Here is a 10,784-nt window from a genome sequence, read left to right on the forward strand (position 1 = left end):
AAAGAAAGAAAGAAAGAAAGAAAGAAAGAAAGAAAGAAAGAAAGAAAGAAAGAAAGAAAGAAAGAAAGAAAGAAAGAAAGAAAGAAAGAAAGAAAGAAAAAGAAATCCTTTCTAAAGCCCATTTAGTAAGCCAGAGTTGAGAATACTTAGTAGGTCTTGTGAAACAAGACAGAGTGTATCCTTCCCAGCAGGAAGTACAAATTAAGGCTGATTCATTCAAAACAGGGGACAGGTACCCCACCCACCCTGAAAAAAACCCAAACAACCAAAGCAACAACAAAAAAACAACCCCAAACCAAACCAACAAAAGCCAGAAAAGATCCAGGGTTATTATTTCATTTTTAAGGCAATGCAAATAGCAGTGTGTATTGTTTCTGCTTTTATGATCTGGTAGATAGATTTTATATACCAGAAACAATCTGAAGGAAGGAAATCTCTGACTGTGGTTTTCCACAGTCATTGCTGAGGCACAACTAAGAATCTTTGTTCTTTGGCCTTGTGTAGAACACAAGACCTTTCCACTTTCCCCTATAAATTTTGAAACACCATTTGCTTCGTGTTGCAAATTATAGAAGGTCAAGCAACTTCTTCCTGGTTCATGGCTGCTCCTCTTAAAAGGCATCTTCAGAGTAAGACAGCAGGTCCTAAAAATGTGATCTTGTGCCTGCAACAACTGTTGGACCCAAAGCAAGGGAAAAGCAGCATTGCTTTCACAATACAATCAATCACATCCAGAGCAAATATTTTTGTCAGCTGACTTGATAACCAAGAACGGAGGTGTGCCCTTCTTAGTGAAACATGGGCATTGAAAAAAATATTGCAAGAGTCATTTAAAAGACTTTAATACTTGCTTGAATACCAAAGCATCTGATTGAAGCACAGGCTCTGTTGTGACCACCATTTAAGCATAAGACTAATATGTTTATATTACTAACAGTCTAGGACTTCAGCTCTTGAGGTCAAATTTCCTTACAGATCTGCAGACCAGAGGTTTTGCATGAGAACAGTAGAGAAATTAAAAACAATCAGTATCACACTGTATATAGATAATAAATGTGAAATAATTTTTATTGGATATTTAAGAAAAGGAAAAAAGGGGCAGTATAGGAAGGATCAAGGTGGATCAATGAGGAACATGAACAAGAGAATGAGGAAAAGTGTATTAAATGAGCTTGTCCACTGTTATGCTACATACTACATATCACAGTCTTGATATTTTTAGAGGCTGTTTTGTTGAGTAGTCCACAGCAGAATAGAGTCCATCCCAAACTGGAGAGAGTGAGCAACTTTTTCTGTGATTCTATCAAAGAAAAGGCAGACCCTAATTATTATGTATCCACAAAGGAAAAACTCTGATTCTGAATTGCTAAAAGTCCCGTTCACTGGGAGTTTTGCCTATAAATGGTGAGGATTAAATATGTGCAGTAGAATAGAGACATCAAAACAAGGGTAAAACCTGAAGTTATTATTATTACTTTTCTATATATAGTCTAATGCACCATCTAGTTCCCTGGTTTCAGTTGGTTCCTTATTTTGTGTAGGCAATGCTTAAGAGTGGTTTAGCTTGGTTGCATCTTAAATAAATGCTCTCCTTCATTTAACACAGCACTGTACAGTTTACCAGGAAGCAAAGTAGCAATGTCTGTTCCAATATAAGCACAATTTATTTGAAAATAAAACAGTTTATATTTAAACTTTTATGAAAAGTGAAGCAATAACCGTAGCTTGTGTCCTTCCAGCAATGTTCTGCATCCAAAATAAAATTGTAGGGCTACATCTCAGAGCATAATTTCTCCAAATTACTTATAACCTTGCTGATATTCATACATATCGGTGGATTGTGACTAGATTTCCCCAGAAATAACTCAAATGGTATTCCAGGGATGGAGACATGGTTGCAACTTAATAGGTTCTGCAGGCTGAGCTCTGCATACACTTGGGTTCTTTGTATTTGTTCATTCTACTCTCCAGCTGCATGTGGAAAAAACTCACATCCCATCCATTTCACAGATTCACTTCAGGCTCATCAGATTCCATGCTATTCATCATCGACTCATCCTTCATTTTACCCATCTCCCGTACTAAAAATTTCTGTTCCCTACTATTTTGATGATATTGCATTCATTAAATTCCTTTCCTTTGTATCCCTTTCATTTCATAATGAAATCTCCAATTGTTCTGTTTCTTCCCATTCCATGTTAATGCCTCTTTGCATAGCTTCATAGTCCCAGCCTTCCTCTGTCCCAGAATACCCTTCTCTGTAACTAATTAATTGGGAATAAATAATGTACCATGTTTATATTGTGAAAATCCTAACCGTACTGGAAATTAGAAGGTACAAGAGGAAGCCTATTTTAATAATGAATCTCATCAAACAATTGTTAGATTTCCACACTGCAGCAGAGATGCTCAAGGTACCCTGCAAGTTGCTCTTTATTTTTCTTTCTCCATTCATATTTCTTGTGCCACTTTTTTTTTTTTTCTTCCCATTTTTTCCCACCTTGACTGTATAGATTTCCCCAAATTGATCATTTTTGAATGAACTGGGTGCACTGTTCAAAAGGTATCCCAATGTGTGCACAAATACTGGGAGATAAGGGATATACTGCCTAGTATGTGAATCACAGGACTGAACAAAAAGGCAGAGGACAAATCATGGAAGTGTTAAGGGCCCATTCTTCAAGTCCAGCAATAATATATTTCATAGGTTTTCAAGTAATGGAGACATTCACATTAAATATTCCTTTTTCAGCAAAGTACATCCAACAAAACAATGTCAGCTTGTACATCAAGGCTTCATGACTACAACTTATAACATTGACTGGCCATTCAAAAAGCTCCATACATGCCACACTTCTTTATTAACAGTGATTTCCACAGATTAAATGTAAGGACAAAATATTCCTTAGCACACTTAGTAAGTTAGCCCCATCACACCTACTCAAATATTACATTAAATCTATGGAAAAATTCAACTTGAAAAAATAGTTGAGCTTTGACTTAACTGAATTCAGTTCAAGGTCTTACCAAAATAAGTTATTTTACTACCAGCAACAGAACATGCTGATAAGGTCAAGAAATCCTGGCAGTGCTGAAAAAAATCAGTGGCAAATATCAGCCCCTGACAAAGTGATTACAGCAGACTACATTCTTCAAGGGTGGATTCAGCATATTTTCAAAAATCTGTCTTTGTTTTTTTCTTTTGTTCTCTTAAATAATTATCATAATTTTAAGAAAATCAGCTTAAAAGAAATCAGTCTATATTTCAGCAATATTTAACATGCTTAATGTTATCAAGGGACAAAAATAAAAATTGCGGAGGTAGCAAAAAAGAAAGGAAGAATTCAGATCATCATTTCTCAAATAAAGCCACACAGTCCACAGTCATGTAGAGTTCAGTCAGTTGTGTTTTTTGTTGATAACTTCTAGAACACATTCATGGAAAATTAAGAACTCGACAAATAAGTGAAGCAGTGGAACATTCTTGCTACCAGAATTGGATGAAATAATTTAAGCTTTCAGTTTTAGGGGTACTTATAAAAGTATAAAACGTTTAAATTAAAAACTATCTTTACACAACTGAACAAGAGCAAGTGCTGGATTCTGCACCTGGGATGGGGCAGCCATGGATTTATGTTGAGGTTGGGGAAGAGAAGCTGGAGAGCAGCCCCATGGAAAGGGACCTGAGGGGGGTTCTGGCTGAGATCAGGAGGCAGCAGTGTGCCCTGGCAGCCAGCTGTATCGTGGGGTGCAGCAGGCCCAGCGCTGCAAGTGGGTGAGGTCCCACTGCTACAGCCTCACCTCCAGCACTGTGTGCAGGTTTGGGCACCACAGTGTAAGAAGGACGTAAAGCTATTAGAGAATGTCCAAGAGAGAGCTATGAAGATGGTGAAGATTAGTCTAGAGGGCAAGAAGTATGAGGAGCAGCTGAGGTCCCTGGGTTTGCTCAGCCCAGAGCAGAGGAGCTGACAGGAGGCTTGCAGCTCCTCACAGGAGGCAGAGGGGCTGCGCTGAGCAACAGGGCCCGAGGGAATGGCATGGAGCTGTGTCAGGGGAGGGGTGGGTGGCGGTCAGGGACAGGGCCTGCACCAGAAGCCGGTTGGGGCATGAAACAGGCTCCTCAGGGTCACGGCCCCAAGTGCCAGAGTTCAATAAGTGCTTGGACAGTGCTCTCAGACACAGGGTTTGGATTTTGGGTGGTGCTGTGTGGAGCCAGGAGTTGGACTCAGTGATCCTTGTGGGTCTCTTCCAATTCAGAGATATTATACGATTCTATAATTTAATAGCTCTTATATATTCTGTAATTTAGTAACTCTTCCTGTCCTTCATGCTGGAGGTATGTATGGCTGTCAAGTTAATTACACCAGAGCATGGATCAGGATGAATCATTCTTTTCCATGCATTACTTTTAATAGAATCAAACTCTCTGCTCTGATTAACTTCATGACTTTAAACTCTTCTGTTAGCAGAACTGAGAGAACTGAGAAGAGTGGCCAAAGGGAGGGGCAGGTTACAGTAAAGACTGCAGTCAACAGGAATTGACATTAAAGCAGAGCCAGCACAGCCCTTGTTCTGGCTTCCTGGGCACATTTTCAAAGTAGTATTATGGGATCTGGTTATCCCAGATAATCTTGGCACAAAATTCCTCAAGTCCCTTTAACAATTTAAAAGTTCTCTCTCCGGTGAGTTTCAGTTCTATATGTCTGATTTAATTATATCTGTGATATGTAACAACTCAGGGAATTACTTTGCAGCTTTTGTAGAGGCATTGCAAAAACACTTAGACTAGAGTGATGGATTCCTACCTAATATGTCTGTATTACTTTTTCCTCCTGAATGTCTTCATTATTCTTGATCTTTCCTGGTATTTAATCAATGTTTTCAGGGATTATAGGTCTTCCTTTAAAGCACTCCACAACTAGCTGAGCTTTCTGTTCCTTCTCACAAATTCTTATACAAATGCTAGAATATACGGACTGTCAGTTAAAAGATCTGTCAGAATTTATTTTCATTACATTCCCCTATCAAAGTGTCCATTAGGTTTTTCATATTTTTATTTTCTCTCCTTTGGAAACTCCAGACTCTTCAGCCACCATGGGGAGAATGATCTCCCTTGAATGAAGACATTTTATTGTTCCCATCAGCAGCTCTTCTAGTTTTTAAAATACCTTTTTTGCCCTTATACAGGACTGGATGTACATTACACAGCGGCAATCTATACATTGAAACATTTAATGATGCATGATTTTATAAAAATAATTATTATACAAGTAAGTGCCTCAAATTGGCATATACATCATTTCTATATTTTATAGTAGTATATAGGCATATTAATACACTGAATTTTGAACCAGCTATGTAAACTAAAAGGCACATACACATTCATTTTAATTACTGTTGAACTAAATTGTATCTATTACAAAGGGAGAAATAAAATATTGTCAGTAGCATTTTCTTCCGTAGCCCTTTTTATTCCTTACATAATCCTCCCCTCTCCTGTTGTATTTGCATGCTTTAAAAGCTGGAACGTCCTATGAAGTTGCAACGTCCTGTGAAGGAATACTACTCCAGTACTAGATTGGTGAGTTACTTAGAGGTGAAGTAGTTTACTAAAGACTAAAGCAGAAAACAGACTTGATATAAGGTCTCAAATTCTGGCTGTAAGCATTCAACAGCATTCAACACTACTTTATAAAGAAAAGGCTATCTATTGTACAGAAAACCTGGCTCATATTTGAGATTTTGTTTTGCACATGTCATACAAATAGCTTTGAATGGCCTCTTCCAAGGAGTGTTTTCATTAACCTCGCTTCAGTTTTCATTCAAAGGGTTGACTTCTATGATCAGGAGTAAACAACAAAGCCAACTATTTGATCAGAATTTAGCAAAATTGGAGACTGCACTAAATTCTCCAGACTTTCCTAGTAGAGGAGCAGCAGAGCTGATTCCAGAGAGAGCAATTTAACCCATTTTGATAAAAACAAGCATTAATCTGTTAAACTGGGGTTGCTTTGCAGTATTTAAAATCTCAGCTTAGTCCTAAGTAGTAAATTGGAACACAACTTTTGATTAGCTAGAAGAAGAGTAGCTAGTAGAAGACAATTTAATTACTTTGTTGTTGCACTGGTCTTAATCTGTTCCAGTGAAAAAATAAAGCAAAACTGTATGACTCCTGACAACAAGTGCAATTAATATTCCAAGTAAGCCTTTGATATTTTTTCTCTCTAACATGACTTCTAATTATTTTTATTTCCTTTAAAGAAATGTAAATGCTGATCTATTGACAACAACCATTTCCCTTTAGAAATTTCTGAAGTTCACAGGCTGGCTTTCTGTGCTTTAGTGCTCACCTCTGTCATGCATTACCAATACACAATGCCACTCAAGTCTCTTCAGTCTATATTACACAGGCCACCATGTTCCCATTATTTTCAAAGAACAACATCAAGTACAAAACACAAGCACAACTTCTAAGGTGCAATAACTGAATGGAGTTAAAACCAGGAAAATACAAAATGTAGGAATAGTTATTTAATTTGTTATTTACACCCAGTGTACCATGTCCACAAATGTAAAACAGAATCATTAGCACCATGTCTTACATATTCTCTTACATAGACATTTTCTTGTTTGTTTAATACTAGAAACACTGCAATTCTCATTTGGATGATTCCAGCAATAGGTGGCATCATCAATCCATGCCTCAGTCAGCTCATGCAGGGAAACTGCAACAAGGTTTCTGATGCTGTGTGAAAATATTAACTTCTGCACAAAGTATTTAAAGTAGATGTTAACAAATGAATTATTCAGTTAAGGCATTCAGGCAGATCTATGTAAAACAAAGAAAGTGAAGTTTCATCTTACTTACACTAAAATTTAAGTAAAAGCAAATGCATTCAGCAGTAGTTTTACACAAAAATATCACCAAATCATTGTCAAGGTTCAATCGTCTGTTTTTAATAATTTTCTTCCAGTCACATAATTGTGCTGGCCTTATAGTAAAATGGTAAAACATATTATTCGATGTGTGAGCTATCCCCACTGGAAAAATTTGTGCTAATAAAGATTAGCACGTGTCAAAGACTGCAGGCTTAGGTCAAAAGCATGGAAAATTTCCAGCATCAGAAACAAAATAATATGGTCATGGAAAAAAAAAACAAAACATTTTATAGCACTAAATAAACAGACACACCTAGTCCTGTATAAGATGTAGATCTGAATCTAAAAACTCTTTTTTTTAGACTGTGTCTCGGCCTCAAGAGAAATTTCCCTTGCAGAGTTCCCCAAACTTTTGCTTACTTGATTGTTTAAATTCAAGACATGGTGGGAATGCAAATTTTCATTTGGCTCTAGTGCTAAAGGATCCCTTCTGCAGTTAAACGTAAGATGCAGGAGATAACAGGAAACAGGACAATAAATACTCAAGTTGTTGTCCCTTCATAATACTGAGATTTAACCAGGGAACAAACATGGCTGTGAGATGCAGAAAGCATTCCTGGATTTTGTGGTGTAATGATTTTTTTTACTTTCTGTGGTCATCTGGAACAGTGATTTATGATTGCATTTTCTAGTGAAAGAATTACGATTGAAGCAATGAAGCACTGGCATTTTAAGAGCAGTGAGTCAGAAAAAAGAAATGATCAAATACCAGAATACCAAATAGATTAAAGTGTAAAATTAATGTTTCCAATTTCTGTCTCAACAGAAGTTCAAATTGCATCAGGTATTCCATACCCCTGCGGCTGAAATGAAAAGTAAACCAGAAACATCTAAGAAATAGATGAAAACAAAGCTCGCAAGTAAACATTTTGTTGACTTGAGCACATTTACATGCATCAGATAGGGAATGTCCATATTTGATCTATAGTCTGGAAGTCAGGTTGGTTTGATTGGTCTGTGTATTAGCTTCCCAACCACATCTAATTTTTTTTATCCTCCTCCTGAAACATGGGAAGAACAGTATGCATTTACAGAGCAGGACTACAATAGGAAGAAAAACTGCTACCATAAATGAAGGTGGTGTGTACCAGATGAATTGGTTAACATCAACCCATTTATTCCAAGCAAACACCAGTGCATGAACTGTGCACAGCAGCAGAGCTATGTATCCCATCTTGCTCTGAAAAAAGAAAGATAATAAGTCATTTATTGTTGGCAAAAGATTACTCTGTTAAGCAAATATGGAGATCAAAAAGGTCCTGAACCAACACATCTAAGTGGTAGAAAAGGGAGCACTAGGTTTTAATTAAAATTTAATCCTATAATTCTAGCATCCAATTGTACACCTATGCTACATTTAAACAAAGGGGGGGGCACATTTTTCTGCTATTGTTGTAATACTGTGGTAATATACAGAAGAGATAAAAGATTCCCAAAAATGGGTCGGTTCTCAGTATCTCAATTTGTGAATGTCATCTGTATCCTGATGTCTTTTCTGATAAATTACTATGAGTTCAAAAGCAAGTTTATGAGCAGTTCAATCAATTGTTTGCAAAGGGAATTTTTAAAGTCAATTTAAGTCAGTAACTGTAGTAAGTATAGTACTATGATAAATTTGGCTTAGGACTTGAATTTCAAGAGGAAAGGAAGAGTTACGCTAGAGTTATTAACAGTTTTGAGTTTCCTGTGTACATAATAACCTTGTTTTTATTACAAAAATGGAACTGCCATCAGTGTGAAGTCCAACACTGCCTTTCCAATTTCTAAATCAATAAGATTCAGTTTTTAAATATACAAGTAATTTGTTTATAAAACTAATCCAATATATTACTATAAATCTTCTCGATATTATTATTATTATTATGGATTTCTTCACAATGATCATTTAATACAGGATCTTTTAATACTGGGAGACTCCCTCTATACCAGTCTATATAGTTCTGACACATTTTTTCCTGCAACCGGTGCATTAAATAGAATGGACAGAATTCTAAATCATTGCCAGAAAATATACATTTCATATCTACTTTTCAAATTGATGTCATGTTTTCAAATGATAGGTGCTCAATAGGTCTTCAAATTTTCAGATTTTGGTGTTCAGAAACCTAACTCAGTACTTGCTTAACACAGTATGATCATATTGATGCAGAACTATGCCTGATTATTATTGTATTTTATCTTATAATAAAATATATTATTATATTTTGTATTATTATTATGCAATATACAGCAAACTAAGAGAGAACTAACTTAGGTGAATGAAAAAGTACCCCCAGGCATCTGCAGAAAAACTAATTATGAGGTGGGTTTGATTATGTGTCTGTTCCTTCTCAGAATGTCTAATTCTCGGAATACTAGTTTGGAGTAGGTTGTGTGACTGGTGGCAGTGCAGACAGAAAATCTTTGCATTTCAGAAGGTATGACCTTTCTGGACTTTCTAGGTACCAGGTACTGCTCAGGCAGAACATAATAGCCAAAATGGCTCCATGTGAGCAACAAGCAATTCTTGTGCAGTGAAATCCCATGCTGTATGGCAACCCTGTGAACTGGATCAGTACCACCTACTTCCAGCTCACGCAAGGCTTTCATGAAACATAAAAGGCACAGAAGATGACTTAAATGCTTACAACATCAGCAGTCTTTGACCTAAGAATAACTCCTGCTGACATGTCACCAGATCAGAGGAGCAAAAAAAGGTGCTTTGGAGCTTTCTTTATGCTCTGACCATGACAGAATTTTCTCCTGCTAAAATAGCAAATGAAATGAACATTCTCTCCTTTTTTTGTGTGTTTGTGTGTGTGTGAAGTGATTAACAAAGGATGCTGAATAAACTTTCACATTGGTTTCTTTAATTATTCTGTATTTGATATTTTTAACTGTGGATGATGTCAGCAGAAAACATGCAGTCCTAAAAATGAGGAGTGATGACATGAAATGTGTACCTGAATATAATGGAACTCTCTCCAGGTCAAAGAGTGACTGACAGATGGGATTGATGCTATTGCCAATAAGGCCAGCAAAGCAAGTCCCAGAATTCCTAGGGACACATAAATCTCCATTCTCCAAACATCATGTTCAATCCAGGCACTTTCTTTTTTTTGTTTGACCTGCAAGAAGAATCACAGAATGGTTTGAGCTGGAAGAGACCTTAAAAGGCTATGTAGTCCAAACCCCCACTATGGGCAGGGATGTTTCATTAGGTCAGGTTTCACAAAGCCCCATCCAACCTGACTTTGAACACTTCCATTGATGGGGGACCCACGGCCTCTCTGGGCAGCCTGTTCCAATGTCTCACCACCCTCACCATGAAAAAATTCTTCCTTATATCCAATCTAAATCTTTCTGTTTTCAGTTTATAACCATTGCCCTTTGTTCTGTCACTACATGCCCTTGTAAAAAAATCATTCTATCTCTTTTGCAAGCTCCCTTTACATACTGAAAGGCCACAATAAAGCCTCCCTGGAGCCTTCTTGTCTCCAGGCTGAGCAACCTGAACTCTCTCAAACATTTTCTATGGCAGAGGTGCTTCAGCCCTCTAGTTATTTTCCCAGCTCTCCTCTTAACTTGCTCTAACATGTTCTTGTCTTTCTTGTACTGGAGACTCCAGAACTGGATGCAGTACTCCATGTGGGTCTCAAGACCCTACTCAAGTGAAGCAGAGTGGAAGAATCATCTCACCCTTGTCCTGTTGGCCATGCTTCTTTTATGCAGCCCAGGATACAATTGGCTTTCCGGTGTACTTAGCAACTTTCATAAAATACAGTTGTTTTCACAGTGGTAATTAGGAAGTAAGATTTGAAACACAGTATTTTTGTTTGTTTGAATGTTTCTGAATCTAACAGTCA

The 10,784-nt window shown here is 37.1% G+C and overlaps 1 protein-coding gene across 3 annotated transcripts in view; it reads right to left on the minus strand.

Moving 5' to 3' along the window:
* The window catches only part of STEAP1 (STEAP family member 1), a 17,734-nt gene continuing 6,950 nt past the window's right edge, over positions 1 to 10,784 (minus strand). For 2 of the 3 annotated variants that reach the window (XM_031614414.2, XM_031614413.2), the window contains exons 5-6: positions 9,882 to 10,046; positions 3,602 to 8,119 (exon numbers count right to left, since the gene is read on the minus strand). In XM_031614414.2, coding sequence (XP_031470274.1) covers positions 7,862 to 8,119; positions 9,882 to 10,046 — 423 coding nt within the window. In that variant the 3' untranslated portion in view covers positions 3,602 to 7,861. Of the gene's footprint in view, positions 1,301 to 3,601; positions 8,120 to 9,881; positions 10,047 to 10,784 lie in introns of those variants that run through there. The other variant, XM_090142837.1, reaches the window with a different exon arrangement.

This window comes from Phasianus colchicus, chromosome 6 (assembly GCF_987193195.1).
Source record: "Phasianus colchicus chromosome 6, bPhaCol1.hap1.1, whole genome shotgun sequence".
NCBI lineage: Eukaryota > Metazoa > Chordata > Aves > Galliformes > Phasianidae > Phasianus > Phasianus colchicus.